Genomic DNA, 24106 nt, shown 5'->3' on the forward strand with positions numbered 1-24106 from the left:
AATAATCCTTAAGGTGAGTGTACAACAGGTGATTGACAGTGTTGGGCACGTTACTTTTAAAAAGGAATTAGTTGTAGTTACAAGTTACTTCTCACAAAAGTAATTTAGATAGTAACTGAGTTCCAAAATTATAAAAGTAACCAATTACCAGGGAATCAGAATCAGAATCAGAAAGAGCTTTATTGCCAAGTATGTTTGCACATACAAGGAATATGTTTTGGTGACAGGAGCATCCAGTACACAGAATAAGCAACAACACAGAGACCATCAAACAATACAAAAAACAGTTACACAGATGATTTAAATAAGGGCCTATGGGTATAAAAATTAAGAAATACAATACACTAAACATAAGAGTACAGCTATAGCTATATATATCACTGGTGATTCGTACAACATTTACAATCGGCGTTAACATGAGTATTCTTAGTATTTAAGGATAACGTTTTTTATTTCTTATTCTTGCCAAAAACTTAATATTTAGTTATGATGAATTCAGTAAGAAAAAAAATTGAGGATTTATAGAGTAGTAACGTGTCAATTTGACTGAATGGTCAAGAAAAAACAATGCAACGTTGTGTTCTGAATTTAGGTTTGAATACTATCTCTGTAGTTCAGTTTGGCGTTGCTGTACAAATAGTAATCTGCTGAAACATTTTATCATACATCATTACCAAGTCAATGATTAGTAGCCTAATAGTTACAAGCCACCATCAAACATTCCATATAATAACAAGGTGGCAAAGTGGTCAAGGATGGAGTAATAACCTTGGGAAGGTGTGTATTTCTGGATGAATTTGTTGTACTAAAATGAGCATAATAAACATAATTCCTACACTGTAAAGAATGATTCTGTGTCATAGTAGATTTCATGAAATTAATTGAGTAAACTTTACTTAATACAACTGTGTTCCTGTTTTTTTTAACCAAAATTTAAGTTTAAATTATAGAAATATCTCAGAATTCTTAATGCACAAATAATTGAGTGAGTTCAACGTAATTTAATCATGTTCAACCCACTTAAACTTGTATGAAGGATCTTTACCTAATTATTTTGTGGTGGAACTACATGAATAATTTAAGTTAATTTCCCTAACTGAGCAGTGAATTTAGAGTTCCCAGCATGCTTTGCATGCGACGGCATTAGGAGAGTCATTTTTATGAAAACGTACTATTTTATGTGCTTTAGAATAAAATGAAAGACTTGACAGTGTTTATTGTTCCGTTCTCTTTAAGATTTAGAAGATATTCTGTTTTTATTTCTGAGTTTCGTGGTTACCATCTTTTACTTAGTTTGTGGGAGAGCTCCTGCTGAGTGTTTTATTTCACAGTGAACAGTAATGCTGAAATGTCAGTACTGAGTCGACTCTCAGCTTACTTGTACATTAAATATGTTGTGAACTATAGTAAATGTTAAACCGAAGTAAAAAAAGATCAAGAAGTTAACTCAAATGTTCAAATCCTTGAGTTTTAAAGTTTATCATGTAACCTGCTTAAATAATTTAGGTAGTTTTACTTGATTTATTCGTGGAATATTGCATTAAAAATATGCTTCAAAGTACTTAAAAATATTTTGTGTACTACTCTTACCTTAATTTTTTAAAGTAAATATCTGTGTCATTTCTTACAGTGTACATGCTTTCGATAAAGTGAATTTTAAAACCTGCTCAGATTTTAAATGATGTAATGATGTCAGATAAGAGAAGTTAGTTAGCAAAGTATGAGAACAGTGTTGGGTAAGTTACTCTGAAAAAGTAATTAATTACTAGTTACTCATTACATATTCAATAGTGTAATTAGATTACTGTCCAAATTACTCTGTCCAAAAAGTATTTAGTTACTCATTACTAATTACTTTCTATATCCTACATCAACCTTGATTAGTTAAGTGATTCAAGGATAGACATGAAAGGGCTTATTTAATTCATTCAAATAAATAATATTATTACCTGACCAAAGTATTACAAATGTGAGCACAGATTTTAAAGTAAGACTTTGAATTTTGATGTCAATTACACTATTGCACACGCATATATTTCACAAAGTATTTAGTTTAATTACATCAAAAGTAACTGTAATCAAATTACAGAAAACATATGAGTAATCCCTTACTTTACTTTTTCAAGGGAAAAGTAATAAAAATACAGTAACTAATTACTCAGTAACTAGTTACACCCAACACTGTATGAGAATGAACTTAAAAAACTTGGCTCCCTCCCACGTCGAGGTATCCGCCCACTCTATGTTTAAGTATGCTCTTCCAGTATTATCATTTGAATATCTGGGTCTGTGCGATTTCTTTTTGTAAAGAGCTCTGTTTTTACTCAGTGTAAATGTTACATGAGGCCGACCATGTTTGCTGGGTCAGCTTGGCTTTCGAAATGATGAAACTATAGCGTTCATATACTGTATTCAAATGTGTTTGAGCGCTCACATGCGCAATCCCAAACGCAGGGAAAGAGGGGCATCAGAAACGCCACCGTTCCTCCTCCCTGCCTCTTCCTCTATGAGGGATTTAAAGATCGACAAGCGGAAGATTATTTGCGCTCAGACTTTGTAGAGACGCTCGTCGCTTTATCACTGCGTATCCTCTGGCAGGAGTTATACGAACTTTTCTCTTATAGACTTACCAAAATATTCAAAGTACAGTTACAGCTGCTATCTAAGAACATTTATAGTCACACTTCCGCCTGAAATCTAATGCAATGATACACATGTACGTTTTCCTTTTAAAACTGTCTATCATATATCAGACCCTGGGAGAATTCACTGAAGGTAAGATATCTTTATATTCCTTTACATTATCAGACAATACTGTATTTCACAATAATGCTGTTTTTGTTTATAATGCAAAAACATTTTCCTAAGCATAACGGAGACAAATCTGTTTTAAAGTCGTGATTTTGTTTGACTTTGAGCTTTTGAAACGATTTGAATGTGTAGGCTATATTTTAAAGCTGTTGTGTGCTATCGATCAGTTCTTTATTGCAGCGTTGAGTCACAAAACCTTGTTTAGCTTAGAAAAGTCAAGTACTGGCAAAAGAGCATAGAGTCTGAAAAAAATACTTTTGGTTTACTCATCTAAAGAGCGTGTTTACTATCAAAATGGTTCACTATTCATCCTGTCCTTTAAGCATTTGAAACAGTCTTTTTGAACAATCTTAACAGTAGCCCAGTAACCCAGTTAATGACTGAGTGCATGACAGCTCTCCAGCTGTGTTAGTGCCCTAACGTGACCTTTAAACACCAGGCAATTACCTTTGGGTCGATTATTCCACTCTGGAGGCAATGCATATATAAAAATTGTACTGCTAAGGCTATGTCAGTAAGGATAATGGCCTGATTATAAATTTGTATTCACATATTTTATAAAATCAAAGAGACCTGAACATATTTGGCTGTCAAGTGGAGACTTGACAAGACCTGAATTTGGTACCACACACTAGCACTAGGTTTTCTTTACACAAATTGAACACTGTTTCTTCAAGAACAGCCACATAATGCTTTCCAGGGCATAACAGTGCAGTTGTGTATTGATGAATGTTGAGTCACAGTCTGGGTATGTTACAACTTTTGAGTCAGTCTCTGGGTCTATAAAGAACAAATTCTGAACGTTAAAATCTGTTAAAAGTAAGATTTTGTCCATAGCCTCACACATGTGACTATTTTCCATAATCATGTATTGTAATCAGCTTCTTATTTGCTCAGACATGTCTGTCACAGTCTAATGTAAATGAACTCAGCCTTAGATTCGCTAACATTAAACAGTGTTTTACTTCAGTATATAATATCTCTATGGTCGTTTAAGGCATCAAATACATTGTTTCTTAAATATCCTAACTTGTGTCCTAACTAGATTTTTTTTGACATGTTGAGTTAAATAAATGGATAAAATAAGATAAGTTTTATTTCAAGGGACCTCTCCTATAAAATGTTACAGTTATAGATTGAAACGTTCCCAGAAATGCTTTACAGGGGTTTATGTGTGTGAAACTGGAAAACGCGTGTGAGAGGAAAGAATGATGATGGCGGTTGTGCTGTATGGAAAATAAAACTTCTCTCTAGTTCTGAGGCCACAGGATACTGATGATGCAGCTCATTTGCTGCTGGGATTTGGCTGCCAATGTTTTGATTCTTCGGAATGCTTTGAATCTTTTGGAAGTCTTAATGGGGACTTATAAGGTTACTTTTAAAATGTTTACTCCCAGGCTCTGCCTCCAGCAACAATGACAATAATGAAGTGCATGAGGAGGAGACTTACTATACCCCTGAGTTAGATTACAAACGTAAGTATTGAATATGGCCCACAAACTGCTTAATAGTAAGTAGTGAAATAAAAGTTAAAAAATATGTAACTTTTTTCTTTGCCATCAGATCCACAGTGGTGTCACATACTTAAACTGTCTCATGGGGAGGTATCTTGCTCTTCCCCCCGAGGTGGACGCCACCATAGCACGCTTGGAACTCGCTGTTCGCTCTCCTGTGATCGAGGATTTAAACGGTTAGGACGCTCATCTGTCCAATGCTTGCCCATCCGCCGCTGGTCTGGAACAGCCGTCTGCCGGAGTAAGTGCATTTAAATCTAATAAAAGGTGGCTCAGACGCTAGCCCGTTCATTTATAAAAGCCATGTAATTAACCAGGTGCTACAGAGTGCTAAACAAAATACATCCTTACATGAACCATGTGTTTTCCTGTGTATATTATGTCTGAATCTCTCAGGGGTGCGTTGCCACGTTTTGCCTCTGGTTGACCATGGTACGTACAGTTGTACCCGTGGCTTTGTGGTAGACTCCAGGTGCGACTTCACCTGCTTTGAAGGCTACCAGATTGAGGGAGATCAGTATCGTATATGCCAAGAAGAGGGAAAATGGAGTGGCACAGAACCCACCTGTACAGGTGCAGTAAACAAAAAAGGAGACCAGTCATAAGTAATAATTTTGCAACAGGGTCACACAAGTCACAAACGTTTAATTTGGATACTGTTCAGATCAGTTTCTTCTGTTTTCTCACATAACCCATAGAGGAAACATTGTAAAATGATCTAAAAATTGCATTGTTTCAGATCATGACCCACCCAAACTGAAATGTCCTTTGTCCAGAGTGAAGATAGCAGAACCTGGAAAGCTAACTGTCACAGTGTCCTGGGAGCGCCCTGTTGCTAAGGATACTGCTGACGGATCGACGCAGTATGTTCGCCATATTTTTCCAAAAGCCACTCTGGTCTGTGTATGTCAAAACAGCAACTTATTTTTTTTTAATCATTTCTTATTAGGGTCTTGAGAAATGGAGTAGAATCTGGATCAGACTTTCCAGAAGGAATCCATGTTATTCGATATAAAGCCTACGACCAGGCGCGCAACACAGCAACCTGCAAGTTTACAGTGCATGTTGAAGGTATAGCTTAAATAAACAATGACGAATGCATATATAGTCCCATAAAATAGGAGACCATTCAAATTTTTAATTTAATCAGCATTTATGTATTGTGACCATTTCAGCCCAGTGTCTTTTGATATTCAAGAAAATCAAACCTCAGGAGTTACAAAGTCATCCAACTGCAGACAGACAGCATGACAAGACACATGAAAACTGAGATTATGAAAAATGTTTTCGAACTCTTCCTAAATACACGTACAGATATTACTGTTGTATTGCTTTAAAGTGAATATGAATTCTTTGCCGTATTTGAGGTCCGAAAAAAAACAGAGCATCCTATATTTTGACCTATTTTCTGCCAATAAATGCAAATATAAACAATATTTTTATTTAAAATTTGAGAGATATTGTTCACAGAATGATACAAAAACGACAATTTTACTCAAACACATAATTATAAACAGTATATTCAGGAAAACGGAAAACAATTTTAAAAAGGTCTTTTTTTTCTTGGCTATATGGTTTCATAGTATTTAACATTCTTTATACTGTGGCACAAATTCTTAAACTAACCTTTTCTTGCCTTCAGTGAGACGATGTCCAAAGTTAAAACCTCCTCTGCATGGCTATCTGACCTGCTCATCTGATGGCAATAATTATGGTGCTATTTGCGAATATCACTGTGAACCTGGATATGAGAGGATGGGGTTTGAGACTCGCGTCTGTCAGCTCAACCGTAGCTGGTCTGATGAAGCAGCTCAGTGTGTTTGTGAGTATCAATTGTGTTTTTAACTTAAATAATTTTCAAAAATATCAGCGTTAAACTATGTTTTGTATACAGATATGGTCATTATATTATGGCTTTTAATTTCAACAGTTTTCTTTTCTAAATGTTGCATGATATTTTGCTACAGCAATGAACATAAAAACAGATGTCAGGTCTGCTGGAGCTCTGCTTGATCAGTTTTATGAAAAAAGACGGCTACTGGTTGTGTCTACACCAGATAATTCTAACCAACGCTACAAGCTTCAAAACATTTTGCTGCAGGTACATCAAATGATTCCTAACAAACTAAAACAAAAAGATCACAAATAAAAAGATTTAGGTGTTACAATGTACACATCTATGATTCCGACACAGAAGGCTGAGTGTGGTCTGGATCTGCGACATGTGACTGTGATCGAGCTGTTAGGAACTCCTCCTCGAGCAGTGGGTCGCATCAAAGAAAAACGTCTAGATTCTGAGGTCGTAGAGGGTCTTAGGTAACTTCCTTTTATGTGTTTACTTGATAAATACTTTGCTGTTCCGATACTAGCAGTTGACAACTGCAATGTTACAAACACATGGTCAAGTTCCAGCATATTGACTAATTTCTAATCAAAACCAGGCCTTATTTTGATAAATCCCATACGATCTTTAGACCTCTGCCGTTTATGTGCGTTTCTTATTTAAATGTGAAAAAATAAACAATTGTTTTTTTTACAGACAGGCACTTTATATCTCTACAGCATATTTCACTATGGTGCTGGTTGACGAATATGGTGTGGATCGGGAGCGCTTTGTTAACCCCACCACCCCAGATGAGCTGTTTACATACACAGAGGAGTATCTCCTTACAGAAGAGGAACGGGAGAGACTTGAGATGAACAGAGACTTCTGTGACTAATTTATATCAGATCAACCCCAGATCATTTCCCGCTTCTCAGGCATGGGGATCTGGTGGGTGGGTTTTCCTCAATGTGATAGTAACTTCCGCTTATAGGGGCAAAAGACATCTCAACTGTAATATGCTTTTAAAACTACACTATAGAGCTGTAGTGTATGCAGAATGTGAATTAGTCTGGTTTTAATCTGCAGGCGGATGGCAAATATTTAAATAAATATAATTCTAAATCAATCATTCTCAAACATCTGTGATCCAGTAACAGCACACAGTATGGATTGTTTAAAATATTGAATATTTATTGTATAATGGTAATTTTGTGTAGCTCAAACAAGAGTGTGCTCACAATGGTAAACTATACAGCATAATGACAAAATTTACTTTAAAATGAAAATCAAGTTGTTATATGGACATATAAGTGCTCATTTATAGGTAGTGTTATTTTAATTAAAGCATTTACTGTGGACATACATTTGAAATTATATTGTGTTTAAAAAAATCCATTTAGCTACAACAGTTAAAAGAAATAAATACAATGAATAAATGCATACTGCCATTTTCCATTTCAGTTTGTCTGAACGTTTGTTAAAATACAAAACACGTATAACCCTTAAAATTCTTATAAACTTGAGCGTGTTGTAGGGCAACACGTATAAACAGAATGAATCGCCCTTGTCTTTGTAATCCGACCAATTTCTTACTTGCCCCTTCCCATGGATGAGCGCAGTGGAAGAGTGCCCTCTGCCCATGAGTCTGGGTATTGCATCATCTTCTGCCACAGCGAGATCTCCTCCCCTGTTGAGTCTGCCACCCACTCTGACTTTCCTTCCTTCACAGTCACTGCAAACATCAGTTTCAGGTTATTTAGTATGCAAAATATACCGAAGTGCTTTTTAATTGAATATACTGATACATCTAGTGCTTGTAACAATGAAAATTGTAAAAAGCGCTATATAAATAAAGTTGAGTTGAGTCAGATCTAAGCAGGAAACAACTAATATTATTGTTAACTTAAAATAAACATTTATTATATTAAGAGCATCTGCTTGAACCTGCTCCTAAGCTTAGACGAAGTCCTCCCAGGAAGTCATTGCTGGAGAGAGCCTCTCTGTCCCAGACGGTGAGCTCTAGACACATGTCCTTCAGCTGCTCCAGGTTCAGATCCTTAAACACAAACGTGTGGTCGTAATGTGGGTTCAATGTCTTCTTCACTACCTGAGTCTTCCTCTTTGAATGGTTTTTGTTTTTGGATGGCAGCAGATACCTGAGGGATAATTTTTTTAGCATGAATGAAAAAATAAAGCTGTCAAAATAAAAGAAGAGGAAATTAAACAGCTGTTTGCAAACCCTTTCACGAAGGAATCATACGTGCGTCCAGATTTCATGGCGCTCAGATTTTTGGCCTCTTTTATCAACACGTGCAGTTCAGAATCCTCCTCCGCTTTGCTCTTTTTACCTTCATTTGGGTGAAAAGACAATATGTTGATTTATAAAACTGGAGTTGGGATCTGTCTAATAGATCTACAAACTGGTTTTCTTACTTTTCCTCTTAGGACTCTCTCCATGTGTCGTATTTGCTGTGACGTACTTCAGTGAAACCGCCAGTTCTCCTCTGAATTGATCGAAGGGAGATGCTGCGGTGGAAGCCTAGGAAGACAAACAGAACGTAACCTTTTAAAGGTTATACTTCATAAAAAAACAGTTACCGAAACAATTATTCCACAGAAGTTTTACCTTTCCTCTGAGTGCCATACATTCTTCATGGCCTGATTCAATGTCAGGGTTGTCCATTGACACCTCAACCTCACCCAGGAAGACATTGTGGCCAAAACGGTCATAGTGCCAAACTGAGAGCTGTAGTCTGCGAGTCAGCAGCTGGGTGCGAGTGATAGAATACTAAAACAAAAGAGAAAAAAAGAGACATAACAAAGAGGTAGGAACATAACATGACAAGCTGGAGATTGTTATGAAGCAGCGTGTTTACACACACAAGGAAGTTGACTTGGAGCTTAGTGCAGAAGATAGTGTACACAAGGTTCAAACATACATTAATATAGAAAAAAAAGAGAATTAAATAAAAACAATAATGCACTATAAATTAAGTATATAGACGAAAAACAACATATTTTTTAAAAGTGTACAGATGTGTTATTTATATGTTTAACCTATTGTTTCTTACAATGTACAGTTGCAAGTGCTTTGTGCAGTTTGTACAGTGTTTATGTGTGCAGTGCACAGTATTTACTCTTGTTTAAACAGGGCAAACATTAAAACCAATATTTGACATAGTCAACCTGGTGATACAGTAACCCATTACAGGTGTTAATGTTACGAAACCAGGAGTTCAGCGTTTTTATTGACTGTTACTAAAGCAGGGAATATACAGAATGTGAAGAAGCTATGGAAATGTATGGAAAGTGTAATGTAAATATGAACTCAAAAATACTTCCAGGGGACTTTGTTCCATACCTTTAGTGTTTCCTTAAAACTGGGGTTGACGGTGTTATGTTTGATAGAGGTTTTCTTCTTCCCCTTTTCTGGGAGAAGGTAAGCCTTCACATACCTGCATGATGTGACCAGAGAAGAAAAATGAACATGTGGGCCGAGTTCAGCAACTGTCTATGAGTGATTTTCCCTCTGCACCCAATAGTATGAATCAAGGATAGAAAACAACTCCTACTCAAGTCTCCTACAAAGACTCTCTCAGGAAATCACATGGAAATCAGTTTTTGGCTTAAACTGTATGGAGGCGCACTTACGGGTTGCATTTCTTTTTTGCTGCATCAGCATAAGCCAGTCCTCTGCATTCATGAACCAGAATAGACAGACTCTGACTGGACTCATCATAGCAGAAAGAGAAGTTTATATCCCCACTCACATCCACACTGTCATAGTCTCCTGCTTCACTGTATACAGACATCGTACTGCCCAAAGTCATCTATAAAAACAATTTTTTTGCAGTTTATTTATTCGTTCCGTTTTGTTTCATTATTATATTAAAAGTATTATAGGGGTTACCGTTGAGCTTCGCAGACTTCCGTGACCATCGCTGCATTTCAGTCTATGTATATTCACCAAAATATCAATATCTTCCTCCTCTTCCTCATCATCCTGATGAAACATGTAGGTATGTCAGTATAGTCACTCATTATGCATTCAAATTTGTATTTTTAACTAGATTAAGAGAAATCAACTTACAGCATTGAGACCTGGAACTGACTTGCTCCTGTCCCCCATTGAGGATGCAGTGGGATATTTTCCATCTTCACGCAAATCAAGGGTGGACACTGGTTTAATTTCTATAAGGAAGCACACTCGTTTAAAACAAAGAATGACATTTCTGTAGATGTAATGTCCGGTGGGTTGATCCCAATGTCCAATGAGATCCAATGAGAGAGCCAGAAAACCACTGAGACATTTCTCAAAATATCTTCTTTTGTATGACATGAGGGTGCATAAATTATATGAGAATTTTCTGTGAACTATTCCTTTAATGGAGGCAAGTCAATCTGGCATATATTCCTAAAACTTTACCTGATAGTTTGTGCACTCTTCTGACACTTTTCTTAAAAAGCCCATCCACGTCTTGCAGAGAGTCAGGGAAGGCGTTGATGTGATGAATTAAAGACGCCTTATTTTGGATTGAGAATGGTTAAATATGTTAGAGAACAGACTAAAAAAGTATAAACATGACGAAAGAGAAATAAAAACAAACCCTCTCATTGGTCAGGGTGGAGGTTGCAGGGATGTCAGTGTTAGCAGGGGCTGCCAGGCTGGAAACTGTGGAGCCTGCTGGACTAATTTTAGCTGTCACTTCCTCTTTTCTATGCAAATCAGATGTTTACATTACATTTTACATCAAGTCATGGATTTCTGCATCTCTGACTAAGGTCTTACCTCTGCATCTGGGGGGTATTGTGTGATGATTCAGTCTCAGTGTGGTTGCTGCCCAGACTGGCAATCTCGGCTGATTCTGTTTCACTACGTTGTTGCTCTTGAACATCAAGTCCATCATTAGGCTCAAGAGGTGAGCTGAGGGAAAAATGGAGGAAGTACCATTGTATGAAAGGGTTTCTACTGTATGAGATTGATCTGTCTGCCCTTTAAAGGGCCATTGTGTGATATTTAGTGGCATCTAGCGTTGAGGTTGCAAATTGCAACCAATGGCTCACTCCACCCCTCCCTTTGACAGCACTAAGATGTCAACACGTTTCCGCTTCTATGCCGAAGGAGATCAAATATTTACGAAACACGCTCTGTAGAGCAGTTTGTCCGTTTAGATCTACTGTAGAAACAACTTGGGGCCATTATAGGTAATATAGCTCATTCTAAGGTAATAAAAACATAACACTTCATTATGTAAGGTCTTCATACATCTTGAAAGACATAGTTACGCAAGTTATATTGCATTTCTGTCAATATATCCTTCAAAAAATTATACACTGGACCTGTAAATGACAAAAATATTTTAAAGGATGGTTGAGAAAAATAAACATTGTAAAAAAAACATTTTACTGTTTGATCAGTGGAAACATGTGACTGTATTATTAGCGCCCATGATGACACACCTCTTGTTTGCTAGTGCGACGTCTTTTAGTCGAGGTTTGGGTACAGGCACAGGCATAGGCACAGCCTGGCTAGAATTCAAGTCACATTTGTTTAATAGTGATTCCCCAGCTGTCTCACGCTTGTTACCTGGAACAGAGAGATTCAAAACAGGGAAGTGGCAACAAAGCAATGCATAATGATTAAACCCAAAAGACGGACAGCATTTTGTTAGTCTAGGAAATCAATTAAATTGGTTAAGAAATAACATTTAGAAATTCAATTAAACAAGAGTAACAAGACTAATCCCCGTTTTTACATCCCCCTCTCTCTTTCTATCTCGCTTTCCTTTACATAAAAAGAAAAAAGCTTTTTTAACAAATCTACTTCCCACCCACTGCACTCTCTGGCATCTCTCAGGCTTCCTCTACTTACTTCCAGGCCTCTTCCTGAGGGAAACTCGGACTAAAACATGTCCAGGAGCTGCAGAGTAACGGTTAACTCTCTCATCAAAGAACCATTCTCCAGTGCTCATCTTCAGATCTCTGCAGAAAAAGAAAAAAAAGTATGTCAAAGTTCTGTTGAACATTAACCTTTTCCATTAAGCAAGGGCCTCGTTTTCCAGTTAAATGTGCCTCTTAATAGTAGTGTTTTACATGGCCCGAGGCCAAACAGGGGAAGCTAGGAGGCATGGGGTACACACTCACATCTCCTTGGAACACACTGTGCACACCCAAGATCCATTGGGTCGAACAGATTCACATTTCTTGCAGACGTAATGTTTGCATGCCCTGCACTGGCTACTGTTGCGGGACAGAAGGCTCATGGACTCCTGGCAGCGGCCGCAGCTGTGTTCACTGTATTTCCCACTGCTACGCTTGGCACCCTTTCTTCTGATTCCCAAAAATTCTGCTTTCAGCCTCCTAAGAGAAGACAAATTATTGTATGTATTAGATTCCCCAGATTTTATATTTTAACATCCATTCATATGACATCCATAACTGACAATGTTTTAAAAACATACAGGATATTTTTTTATGTTCAATAATGTTCAGATCTGATGACTTATTGCTTGCAATTGTTTGAAATTAACTACAGGCAAAATGTTTAATGTTTTTTAAATTTGGAAACTCCTTAAAGACTGCTGAATTAAATGAAATATTTAAAATTCTCTTAATGTAGGTATAAAATTCCCTGGCCTTGCGTAACTAAATTACCCTTATTTGTTTTCAAAGATTTGAAAACTGTACTATTTTTCTAAAATGTAATAAATATAAGTTGGTTCAAACGTTTGACTGGTAAATTGTTAGAATAAGAATCTGTTTTTTCTAGTATTTTTCTAACTGGACAAATTCTAACTCACTTCACACGGAGCTCCTCCAAGCGTCTGAGTTCTTCGTCGCGCCGTAGGACTTCCAGTATCAGATCTTGCTCCGAGTCTGTCAGGGTGGACACATTGATATCCATGTTCTGTACCATCCTCAGGTGTCAAATCCTGCTTCCAAGGAACGATAAAACAAACCGCTACAGTAAATGGGTTTGAAGCATAAAGTCAACATATTATGTAAACATACAGATTATAGAAACATGCATGCTCTTCACATAAAAAACCATAATCACCTGCTGTAATAAGAATATATTAAAGAACCAATAATAAATCTTCATACAAAAGCAAGAATGTGTCCTTTGCTACTCAGAGCGAGGGAAAGAAAGGACACACATATATATATAGTGAGTTACACAAATAAGGGAGGCCCTGCTGTTTGAAGAAAGGGTAGAGTCTTGGATACAAGGCAGAAATGACAAATAGAGGGAGTGACCTTTATTGATGCGTTCATGCAGTGTGGATATCAGAGATGCTCACACATCCCTGCACGAGGTATTTAATTAATATAGACACAAGAACACCCCAAGAGATACAGATCAACATGCAAATCTGTCAGCTAGCAATGCCAATATCACAGCAGGCAAGCGTAGTATCTACCACAAGTATCTACCACATCAGATTGGATATCATAATGCCAAATTCGAAGTCAATCACAACCTTGTTTAAAATAAGTGTGCTTTTTAAGCATAAAAATACTAAAACATTTGAATGTGAAATATTCTTATCATTACAATCAGGGCCCATATTACAAAATCGGTCTCACGTCTTAAGTAAAGATCTGACAAATGCAACGTTCGAAATGGTTTAAAAATTAAAATCCGGATATTTCTAGAATACACCCACAGAATTAAATCATAATAAATTACAAAACAACCATCTTGAATTGAAGGACATAAGAAAACAATGCCGTCTAGGTTTGCTCATGGGCAGTTGGGCACAAAAAAGAAAACGTGTCTACGAAATGAAAACATTTGAGTGAATGGTCAAAAATGAAAAAAAAGTGTGACATGGACAGAGAGCATGAGAACCCTGTTTGGATTTGTTGCCGGTGAAAATGATGGACTGCACATGAATGAAATTGATGTTTTTGGGATTAAACAGCTAAAGGGCAAAAGTCATAGGGGTAAGGAGTCAGAGCCATGGAATGCCTTTAGGAAAAATAACATTCACTAAGCTTATCACAAAGAGTTATCGCCCTTTAAAGACACACGGCCATGGGTGGAGATCTTTAGCAAACCTAGTTTGTTATAAATGATGTACTTATAATGATTCTGACTCAATTTGATTAGAATCTAACTGGCAAAAGTGTGAGAAAATGACATAACATTATATTCAAGCAACCTTCAAGTAAAACTGGTTTAGTCCATGTCCAACAAAACATGACCCTCCATGGCAAACTTTTCCTCATTCTTTAAATGTTTGAGGAAAACAGAGAGGATTAAAACGAGTGCCGTATGTGAATTGACCTTCCTACAGCAGCTACTGATAAAGGATTTGTTAGAAACGCTGTGGAAAACACAAAGTTACACAAAATACTTTGTATCAACTAAATATAAAAGTGTCTGTTTTAATATAAATGACAAATATAACAATACAAACTGACGTAGCTTATCAAAACGCTAATATTGCTCTTGTTTGTTAAGGCAACGACAGGTAACATTTAAGAAAATAAAACACAAAATGTTACCGTTTTCTTTAAGATAAATTCATAAACAAACTGGAGTTTATATGTAACAGAGAAAAAGTTAATGAATAATGAAATAATAAGAGAAACTTATTAACTTTAGCTTGTAAGGAAGCATTGTGTTAAAGCGCAATACAAACAAACAGTGCATACAAGTAGAAAGAACTAACGTGTCTCTGTACAACACATTCTGCGGTAAACACAACTCAAACGTTACAATTCTACTCAAATTCACGAGCAAGATTTTTGTGACTTACCGGTAGAGCAGGATTTCCCACAACCTTTCACTTGTTCCTACCGTTCAAACTCCCTGACTTGATGCTTTGCCCAGTAAGCTCCCAAAGGAACGTAAGCAAACTTTGCTTTTGCAGCCCTGCGCGTCAGAGACTCGACCACACCGTGGAACAGGTGCGCGTTCGCGATGCGCGCAAACATCAGCGTTTCCTCTTGTGTCGATGCAGATACTTTTGCTAAATAAATCCATATTCCTTTACCCTCCAAACCCAGAAAGCAAAGATAATTGACTTAGTGTTGAATCAATGTTGAGAATAACCAATTAAGCATCGATTCAACATTAAATTAACTTATCTTTTCTATGTGGGAAATGAACTGCTTATGTAAAAATAATTTAAATATGTGACCCTGGACAACAAAACCAGCTTTATGGGTCAATTTCCCGAAATTGAGATTTTACATAATCTGAAAAGTAAAGCTTTCTATCGATGTATGGGTTGTTACGATATGACAATAAATGGATACACGCGTTTAAAACTCTGGAATCTGAGAGTATGAAAAAATCAAAATATTGACAAGTTGTTATTCTGAGGAACTGTGGCAGGCCATCCACTCACAAAAGTAAAGTTTTTATATATTTAGGAAAGGAAATTTACAAAATATCTTCATGGAACGTGATCTTTACTTAATGATTTTTTTGCCATTAAAGAAAAATCTATAATTTTGACCCATACAATGTATTTTTGGCTTTTACTTAAAATGTTACTGTGCTACTTAAGACTGGTTTTGTGATCCAGGGTCACATATATGAAAATAAACCTTTCATGCATGTCAACTATTAGACCCTTGTGCTCCATCTTAGTTCTGCCTTATAGAACTGTTTATTTTGTCTGCTCTTAAAATTGAACAGTTTTAGGAGTTCCATAAATCTCTTTACTTGAAGAGATTCAATGAAATATTCCAATTTATACTATACATATGATAACAGATTTTATTGAAACAAAATTAAAATCATTTAATGGTGAATTATTACGTCATAATAAAAGTTTCTTTCTTGCGCAAAGATCTGTGACCAGATGGTAAAAAAGCTCAGAATATTTATAGACTGAGGGTTTCATTAAAATAATTATATATATTTTACTATAAATGTGTGTATGTGTTGATTAGAGAGGTCTACACTCCAAATCCAGTACCACATGACTGATATGAGGTGCGTATGTTTTAACATGTTCTATATGTCTGATGTCTGTCCTCCATTTGTCCCCAGTGATGTCTAACAACAGTGTACAGATGCGGCTGCCAGTCTCTCTAGCCCAGGCTGTCCTCACTTCCATATCTCTCTGGATCTTCAGAGGTGATTGTTCAACATCTATAGCAGATGAATGTTCAGGTGTTTCATGGTGCAACGGTGTTGTGATGTTTTGGTGGATATGCAGTATTCCTCCAGTGCGTCTCTTTAGCAGGCGGCATGCCACGGGCCAACCTTCCTCCGAACTCGGAATGAGGCCCAAACTCACACGATCAGCGAGATCACTCAGAGGAAGCTAAAAACAATGTGCAATGACAGATTTATAGTACTGCATTTATTTCAGTTGTACATTTGGACATGTTTATGTATGTTGTGTATGGTAGCATCCTCAAGCCTTTTTTGTGTTAAAAATAACATTGCTTTATTTGTTACTTTGTTAACTTTTATGTGGTATAAATTCACAGGATGGACATTTTTTTAAGGAAATAACATTATTAGAGTCAACAATGAAACTAAACAAATTTTTCTTTGGTTTTTTAATGTACAGAATATAATCTTCACCTGTCTGTTGTCTCCCTGATGGACAGTGCAGCGGTCTGTAACACCATTGATCTGCAAGTTTCTGCGAAGAGCCTTTATGGCATCTGGATTCCATTCACAAGCATGCACATGTGAAGCATTGGCATGTACCAGATATGGGAGAGTGAAGTAGCCAATCCCTGAACAGTAGAGCAAAGATTGTGCATATATATTTTCAACTAAAAACAAAAAAAGTCTCGAATGGTTAATACACAGCATTCCCTTTACCTGCGTATAGGTCAACCACAGTCTCTCCACTGCAGTCCAAAGAGGCTATTCTGATCTTCTCTGTAATATTCCCAGAAGAGAACATGCACTTGGTGACATCAAACTCATACCTACAATTTCAGGCAGACAAATAAGTCGAAATTTCATATTTTAAAAACACTTTTGACATAAAATGACATCCTATGAGTTACCGGATGTGGTTATCGACGTGTGTTACATAGCTGCTGTCTCCTAAAAGCATTGTCACTATGGGTGTGCGGTACCCATCCTGGGAAATCTTTTTAATTTGTGCTAGACGTTTCACTCCCAGGATCTGGGCAACCAAGGTCCAGAATTCAGGACCTAAAATAAATCACAAGTGAGAAAAAACATGTTTTATCTATGGAATGCTTCCTGTTACAAAATAAAGCATCAATAACTATGATATTACAATATTAGAAATAAATAGAGAAACCACAAAACAACATATTAAAGTTTAAACTCACCAATTTGTCTCCATATTATATTGGAGAAGCAACTGTCGCCAAAGAGGACCATATCTCCATGGCACTGCCATCGACTGGGGATATCTCTCTCAAGATCAACATTCCATGACTCCCCTTTGGAAACTAACAAGGACTTTGCAGTCTCTATCAGCCTCTCATTGAAAGACTTAACTTTTCCCTTCTTTGATAGTGGGGGAGCCTTATAAAAACAAAAAGAACCTGTGATGTATCTATTAACAATTTCTTTCCTGATCAGAAATATATGCATACCTGTATATCAACGATTTCACAAAAACTGTCCTCCTGTCCTACATATTCCTTTAGTGCCACCAGATCAAGGCGTGGCATAACCGATGCCACCACTGGAAAGGTTACACTTCCGTCTGAGTGTTTTTGAGTGCAGTATCTAAGCTCCAGAACACCTTGTGACTGCAGGTATTTCCTGGTAAACAGTTCGATTAATATTAATACCAAATATTATGAACATCTTAATAAATAAAACACAAAAATACAAACTAACTTAGTTTTAACTTACTTGTACAGCTGTGCATGGCGCTGCGGCACTTTCAAACACGGAATTACAACCATTCTCTGCAAGAGGTGTGAGAAAGCACATGAAAATATTTCCTTGATCTAACCAAACATCAAACTTGCATCAAAAGCTGTCAGACATGCATCAATGTTTTACGAAACACACTCGCCTTAGAGGGAGATCGTTACTTGACGGTTGCTTGTTTCTAGTCGGAAGTCTTTGGTGTTGCACACGTTTGCAAACAGAAGTTAGGGCAGTGAAAAAATAAAATAATTGAGTTGGGGTTTTATTAATTAAGTGCATATTCATATGGTTTTACTGCGTTTTTAAAGACTAACAATAATAATAACGACAATAATATATAATAAACAATGAAACTGATTACCTCCCTGAATCGATAGATGGCAGCATATTTCAACTTTTACCGCGAAAAACGTGCGCATGTTGCCGAAGGAATTTTGTCTGTCCAATCACAGCACACATATCACGCTGTAAACAGTGTTGAAGCTGCACAAGGTAAGGAAGAGAAGTGTAGTTTTTTGTTTAATGACTAATAAACATTGTTCTTCTGCATACATGGACGTTTTAAATGTCATACTAACTTTTGTATGTACCTGAATTCATTCAAATCACAGTTTAAGCAGAAACGACTTTTAAACACTTTACCCACTGTTTTAATAGATGTCTGCAAACAGCTGTGTCACATCTGTCCAGCTTGACTCTATCAAACAGGCGGACAAACCTCAGGTTCACCTGTTACCTTGTGAAATAGAGCATGACGGACCTGCTGAGGTCTCCGCATTTTTCACTCCTACTATGAAGGAACGCAAACACGGTTAGCCCTTTACCACTAAAGTGTTTAAAACATATTATGTTTTGACATCTTGCCAGATAAAGACTGTGGATATTATGTTCTGCAGAAGTGTCCGTGTCATTCAGAGGTCGGGGGATGAAGGGACATGAATTAAACTGCCCACAAGGATACACAGGACTGGTGCTGAAGGAGGTTCAGAAGCCCGCATCAGATCAAGAGGTGCATTGTCCTTTATTTTTTCATTTACTGGGAACTTACAGTTATCAAAATTATACTAAAGTGATCGTTATAATTGTGTATTTTGCTGACATTTTCTTTTAGGACAGAATAGTCAAAGTGTCTTCAGTGTTCCATAATTTCACATACTGGAATTTGGAGACACCGCCAACATCTGATGATGGAGTTGTGATGGCAATGGAATGGCCTATGCTAGCAGAGGCAGTGAGTAACACTTCATAACATGGTATTTTAAAAGCAACTTTTGTTAAAGTGATGTAAATCACATGCAATATTAATTAATTTATATGTTTTTTTTGTAGATACATGGACCAGTTGACAAGTGACAGTCTTTGTTTTATTAGGAAGACACCCACCTACTTTTCAAGTACAGTGTTACAAATAATAAATGTGAAATGATGTCCTTTTTTGCCAGACAGAACCACACACACGGACCTACTGGCTTATGGTATTGACAAACATTTTAACTGAGCTGATGTTGGAGTAAGAATGTCACAATTTAATAAGATTGTAATATGATAATCAAACTATTAAAATGTCTTGTTTTATTATTTTCCCACTTTTACTTCTGCATATTTGGCTGTTACTTGTACCATGGTATTTCGCTCCCCTTTTACAGGAAAATAAAGAACAATGACACTAAAGGCTATTGTATATAATAAATATCATTTTTTTTGTGTCAGAAAGAAAATGCACGAAACATATACACAGCAAAACTCTTTATAAAAATGATACAATCTACTGCCATGGACCTTGATGCTTTACTGGTATCAAAGCTAAAGAAAAAAATTACAAATAGAACAACAAAGAAACTGTACAATTCAACAGAAAACCACTATACATTGCCTTGAATAAGTACTCAACCCCCTTCATTTTATTAAAATAAAAATTATGCTGATGCCTTATCTTAAACTACTTTAGTTTTTATAGTTATCTACACTCCCTGCACAATAATGACGAAACAAAAATAGATTTGTGACAGCTTTGCAAATTTATTAAAAATAAAAAAACTCAAATACGTACATTACATAAGTATCCATACTCTTTTCTGGGCCACTTGAAATTGAGCTCAGAAGATTTAGTTTTGCTTATTGATGCTTTTACACTTCGAGTGGAGTTAACCTGTGGCAAATTCAATCTAATAAGAACGATTTCCAAGACATGAGGTCAAAAGAACTGCCAGTAGAGCTCGGAGATAGGATTGTATCAAGACTCAGATCTGGGCAAGACTTCTGAAAAAATCTGCTGTATTGAAGGTTCACAGAAGCATGTAGGATTGGAACCATCAGATCTCTTTCTTGAGCTGACCTCCTGTCCAAACTGAGCCATCGATGGAGAGGGGTCTAGGTTAGAGCGTAGACCAAGAAGTTGATGATCACTCTGGTTGAGCTTCATGATCATATATGGTGAAACATGCAGGTGGAAAAAAATCATTGCAACACTACACCATTCCATTAAAGGCAGCATAACAAAATGTGAATAAAATGAAGGGGGATGAATACTTTTCACTGTAAGTTTGTGTGCTGAAACCAAATGTAATATTTACCTGAACTTATATTTCCATTCTCAGGGAAACATTCAGATCAAAGACAACAAAAGATATAAAAAGGACACTTATAAATTAGAAAATAAAAGATGATTGTTAACATTAAAAAAGTCCCAACGATGTGTAGTCAGAACACTTATGCTAAAAATATTAATTGGTTATCAAAAGTAATTGACTTCTGTGACCACGGGTCTATGTCTGGGGAGTATGAGGAGGGGGTGGCGACAGAGGAGGATCCGACTCAACTCTGGTCCGTTTAACTGGCAGGCCCTGATCATGTGCCTTTCTGATGTGTCTGTACAAATCTCCAGATTGTGTGTAACTACGATAACAGTAGCTGCACTCATAAGGGCGCTCTCTAGTATGTACAATGGCATGTCTTCGCAGGGTGTACGCACAGGAAAACGTTTTTCCACACGTATTGCAAGTAGGTACATCCTCTACGTAGTTCCCTAGAGAGTCCTGAAATTCCTCAAGAAACATGACATGCTGCTCAGACTGTGAATTGCCTGGGAAAAGGGATGATGGGAAACCGGAATTATCTGTTGCAGAGGAATTAGGATCTTGTGGTGAAGGAGGTAAAGAGAGGGGTTCTTGATGGGGAAGGTGAATTAAAGTGTGCGGAGGTATGAGTTGCATGGCGGTGAGCTCCTCAACGTCCTGGCTGTTGTCATCATAATCATCCCCGTGATCTGAAACAGTATTTCTGTTCTGACTGTTATCAGTGACCATTGTATCATCCGTTTCATCAGATTCTTCATCAGAAATGACAATGGCCTCCACTTTCACCTTCACATTATCCTCATTTTTCTTGCCTGTTTCAAGTCTATCAACTGCTGATGGATCTTTTGAAGTCTGGGAAAGAAGCTTTTTACCTTTAACACTATGTTTATTAGTGTCCCCCTGCTTTCTTTCAGTTCGGCTCTGAATGTGTTGTGATGGCCCTGGATTTCCATTACAAGGTCCTTTATTCTGAGCTCGATTCGATTTTGCTTTTGGACTCTGCTGACCGTTTGCTTGACTGAACATGTCAGACAAAGTATGATCTTGAGCAGTGGTGGCGATAACAACAGGTTGAGTCTCTATGCTCGTCTGAATAATTTCTGTCGAACTGCACAGACTTGAAAGTGCAGATTCAATGCTGACTGATCTTGCAGGTATTCGTGTCGTGTCAGTCCTAGATGAAGAACCATATGCGGGCAAACTTTGACAAGAATTGCTAATGGGTGGCTGCGAGTCCATTCCTAGCTGGGTACTGTCAGCCATCTCTGAGCTTTCAACACCACTATGTGTGAGAAGACTGGCCACCCCTGCGTGTGTCTCTGTCTTGGTATCAGCATAAAATGACATCTGTTGGCTGAACTGAGGACAGTGTGTTACAGAGGATGAAAACGGGGGATTTCCAACGCTTAGCGCTCCATCTCTTCCTAACCTCCTTCCTGTTTCAGCAGCAGGCACATCATCTGAACCATCAAGCCCTCCTCCGGTCTTAGCCAACTCATTGGATCCAACTTCAACCCTTGTGCTGTCTGCTTCGGCCAGTCCACGACCCTGCAGTCTTTTCTTACAAACTCGAACCACATCATTCATATGTAAGAAGCTGGCGGCAGCGAGCACGTCTTCCGGAGGGGGGTGGGCTTCTTGTCGCAGCACTCCCTCATACATAAAATCGAGAAGCAACCCAAAGGCTTGAGGCGTCACTATATCACCATTTATAGAGACGGTGTCTCTCTGTGGTCCTCCATTGACTGCGCTGGTATTCCCTATCGACTGATCCGAGTAGAACATGTGGAAGAAAGGGGAAAAAGATGCCAACACAGCCCGATGAGCTACGAAGCGAGTTGAGCCGACCTGCACAGTGGAGTCACAAAGGAAACCTTGCAGACGCTGGGAGCGCAGGGTGGTTAAGAGCTGCTGACTGTGTCCTGGAAACTCCATTTTGACTGACAACCTATAAATGAAATAAAGTAGAATTAAGTTTATTAATGTGCTCTAGTAGGTAGGCTGTTCTTTGACTTGTTCAATAATAAATGTAATCAGTTTACACAATATACAACTAAAATTGAACATAGATTATAGAAATGGTTCTTCTGACTCACAGATTTGTCAATGAACTATCAGTCTTCACATCCACATTAAGATCAGGTCCTACGCACTGTCATGTGTCTGCATTAAAATCAGTCCAAAGTATCGACTCTCAAACACTTTATCGATCAAACACATCGAGTTATAATAATCGTAGGATTGAAAAACGAATGTAAAGAACGACTATTCAATGTTCTACATAAATACATTAGTTAAAACCTTTTTGTGAAAGCTGCTTTATTCTTATTATTTGTAAAGAGCGTCTTGTTATGGTTGGGTAACTAGACCACACCTTTACCAGAACACCGTACGCCAAACTCTAAAACAAAGAAACGTGTCATTAAAATATGAGCTATATTACGGTTTTAAAAAGTAACCTTTGTTTTTCAAGATTAACGGATACGACCATGAATGTTTTTCTTTAGAACAATACATCACGGACGAACACACACTTCTACGTGTAATGTGTTAAAGTAATGCGAAGACTCTGCTCTGCCAACTACTGGCGCGGAGGAGAGGCGGAATATACTTAAAATAAATTTCATAAGTAAACGCCTACACCTATTTCAACCCTTTAACAAACCTTACAATAATAAAAAAATGTGAATCAAACTGTTTTCAGCATGACAAAATATATTCGGTATTGAAGTGCGCATGCCCAGTGGAGGTAACTGGATCTAGGGAGATACCACCTTTTTTTGATGCGATACGATACTGATACTTTTTCTTGAAATTTTATCGATTCCGATACCGATATCGATACTGATGATGGAGATTATTTTATATATATATATATATATATATATATATATATATATATATATATATATATATATATATATATATATATATATATATATATTAAATAAAAATATAATTACAATTATAGAGAAATTACATACTTGTACTGGCTATTAATAACAAATGTACTAAAAAGGTAATTTAAACAAATAAATACAATGTTTAAACAACCTTCTTACAAAAATATTGATTAAATAAATCTTAAAAAAATAAACAAAAATACCACCAACAAAAAAAATCATATTTTCACTGCCGTCTTAATTTTAAACAGGGCATTTTTCTTAGGCTTTAGCAATATACTGTATTTTGAAGAAAAAAATATTGATTAACTAACAAAAATCTTAATACAATTAATAAAATTACAAACAATTACAAAAAACAAGTATACATAAAAATGATGATTGTTTCTTTGTTAACTTGAATCCACAAAATAAAGCTACACTTAACGTTATATGTAAGAAATGTGTAATTATTTATCAATTCATTCAATTGTATCACACAAAATAACACGAAAAAATTTAATATCGAATAAAGGTAAGTTACTACGGTAGAGTAAACAAAGGAAAACAATAAAATCAATAAAAAACCCGCTTCAAAATAAAATACGTATAGTGTGCATGCATTTAAACAGGGGCAGTGACGTATCATAAAACGTCCT

At 36.9% G+C, this 24106-nt stretch overlaps 5 protein-coding genes across 9 annotated transcripts; 2 read left to right on the forward strand and 3 right to left on the reverse strand.

The window, feature by feature from the left end:
* Positions 1-2337: 2337 nt before the first annotated feature.
* Positions 2338-7610, forward strand: srpx2 (sushi-repeat containing protein X-linked 2). 2 transcript variants are annotated; one of them, XM_056770217.1, is made up of 10 exons: positions 2338-2775; positions 4209-4286; positions 4375-4566; positions 4722-4898; positions 5065-5188; positions 5275-5396; positions 5968-6147; positions 6293-6426; positions 6520-6641; positions 6888-7610. In XM_056770217.1, the coding sequence occupies exons 1-10, from the start codon at positions 2706-2708 to the stop codon at positions 6910-6912; spliced, it is 1224 nt and encodes a 407-aa protein (XP_056626195.1). In that variant the 5' UTR covers positions 2338-2705; the 3' UTR covers positions 6913-7610. The 2 variants fall into 2 exon arrangements, with proteins under 2 accessions (XP_056626195.1, XP_056626194.1); XM_056770216.1 differs by having other exon boundaries at positions 2347-2775; positions 6865-7610.
* On the reverse strand, positions 7321-15051 carry sytl4 (synaptotagmin-like 4). Of its 3 annotated transcripts, none has more exons than XM_056770213.1 (17): positions 14916-15051; positions 12951-13082; positions 12295-12510; positions 12023-12132; positions 11611-11737; positions 10940-11074; positions 10758-10866; positions 10577-10673; positions 10241-10341; positions 10061-10153; positions 9802-9980; positions 9512-9605; positions 8777-8938; positions 8584-8689; positions 8390-8498; positions 8095-8306; positions 7321-7882 (listed from the first exon to the last, which is right to left on the reverse strand). In XM_056770213.1, exons 2-17 carry the CDS (start codon positions 13064-13066, stop codon positions 7740-7742), a joined length of 2109 nt encoding a protein of 702 aa, XP_056626191.1. In that variant the 5' UTR covers positions 13067-13082; positions 14916-15051; the 3' UTR covers positions 7321-7739. The 3 variants fall into 3 exon arrangements, with proteins under 3 accessions (XP_056626191.1, XP_056626192.1, XP_056626193.1); XM_056770214.1 differs by having other exon boundaries at positions 12951-13085; positions 14916-15026; XM_056770215.1 differs by lacking the exon at positions 14916-15051 and adding an exon at positions 13208-14487 and having other exon boundaries at positions 12951-13111.
* An 848-nt stretch (positions 15052-15899) lies between these two features.
* trmt12 (tRNA methyltransferase 12 homolog) lies at positions 15900-18380 on the reverse strand. Its single transcript, XM_056770159.1, has 8 exons — positions 18135-18380; positions 17969-18024; positions 17704-17875; positions 17434-17632; positions 17140-17290; positions 16949-17058; positions 16703-16860; positions 15900-16436 (listed from the first exon to the last, which is right to left on the reverse strand). The coding sequence occupies exons 2-8, from the start codon at positions 18019-18021 to the stop codon at positions 16056-16058; spliced, it is 1224 nt and encodes a 407-aa protein (XP_056626137.1). The 5' UTR covers positions 18022-18024; positions 18135-18380; the 3' UTR covers positions 15900-16055.
* On the forward strand, positions 17977-19564 carry rnaseh2c (ribonuclease H2, subunit C). Of its 2 annotated transcripts, none has more exons than XM_056770160.1 (5): positions 17977-18033; positions 18647-18800; positions 18886-18998; positions 19101-19220; positions 19319-19564. In XM_056770160.1, exons 1-5 carry the CDS (start codon positions 17983-17985, stop codon positions 19340-19342), a joined length of 462 nt encoding a protein of 153 aa, XP_056626138.1. In that variant the 5' UTR covers positions 17977-17982; the 3' UTR covers positions 19343-19564. The 2 variants fall into 2 exon arrangements, with proteins under 2 accessions (XP_056626138.1, XP_056626139.1); XM_056770161.1 differs by lacking the exon at positions 17977-18033 and adding an exon at positions 18343-18481.
* A 251-nt stretch (positions 19565-19815) lies between these two features.
* Positions 19816-23144, reverse strand: zbtb3 (zinc finger and BTB domain containing 3). Its single transcript, XM_056770158.1, has 2 exons — positions 22662-23144; positions 19816-22513 (listed from the first exon to the last, which is right to left on the reverse strand). The coding sequence occupies exon 2, from the start codon at positions 22498-22500 to the stop codon at positions 20755-20757; it is 1746 nt and encodes a 581-aa protein (XP_056626136.1). The 5' UTR covers positions 22501-22513; positions 22662-23144; the 3' UTR covers positions 19816-20754.
* Between the last annotated feature and the right edge of the window lie 962 nt (positions 23145-24106).

Source organism: Triplophysa dalaica, chromosome 16 (assembly GCF_015846415.1).
Source record: "Triplophysa dalaica isolate WHDGS20190420 chromosome 16, ASM1584641v1, whole genome shotgun sequence".
NCBI classification, from domain to species: Eukaryota; Metazoa; Chordata; class Actinopteri; order Cypriniformes; family Nemacheilidae; genus Triplophysa; species Triplophysa dalaica.

Coding starts and splice junctions, on each gene's coding strand:
- rnaseh2c (XM_056770160.1), top strand. CDS start 17,983: ATGGCGCTGCGGCACTTTCAAACACGGAATTACAACCATTCTCTGCAA. Junction 18,801..18,885: donor TATGAAGGAACGCAAACACG/GTTAGCCCTTTA, acceptor TATGTTCTGCAG/AAGTGTCCGTGTCATTCAGA. Junction 18,999..19,100: donor AGCCCGCATCAGATCAAGAG/GTGCATTGTCCT, acceptor ATTTTCTTTTAG/GACAGAATAGTCAAAGTGTC.
- trmt12 (XM_056770159.1), bottom strand. CDS start 18,021: ATGGTTGTAATTCCGTGTTTGAAAGTGCCGCAGCGCCATGCACAGCTG. Junction 17,291..17,433: donor TATAATATGGAGACAAATTG/GTGAGTTTAAAC, acceptor GATTTATTTTAG/GTCCTGAATTCTGGACCTTG. Junction 16,861..16,948: donor TGTGGTTGACCTATACGCAG/GTAAAGGGAATG, acceptor TCTACTGTTCAG/GGATTGGCTACTTCACTCTC.
- zbtb3 (XM_056770158.1), bottom strand. CDS start 22,500: ATGGAGTTTCCAGGACACAGTCAGCAGCTCTTAACCACCCTGCGCTCC.
- sytl4 (XM_056770213.1), bottom strand. CDS start 13,066: ATGGTACAGAACATGGATATCAATGTGTCCACCCTGACAGACTCGGAG. Junction 11,738..12,022: donor CCTCAGGAAGAGGCCTGGAA/GTAAGTAGAGGA, acceptor TCTCTGTTCCAG/GTAACAAGCGTGAGACAGCT. Junction 8,939..9,511: donor GTTTTAAGGAAACACTAAAG/GTATGGAACAAA, acceptor CTTTTGTTTTAG/TATTCTATCACTCGCACCCA.
- srpx2 (XM_056770216.1), top strand. CDS start 2,706: ATGATACACATGTACGTTTTCCTTTTAAAACTGTCTATCATATATCAG. Junction 4,287..4,374: donor CCCTGAGTTAGATTACAAAC/GTAAGTATTGAA, acceptor CTTTGCCATCAG/ATCCACAGTGGTGTCACATA. Junction 4,899..5,064: donor CACAGAACCCACCTGTACAG/GTGCAGTAAACA, acceptor GCATTGTTTCAG/ATCATGACCCACCCAAACTG.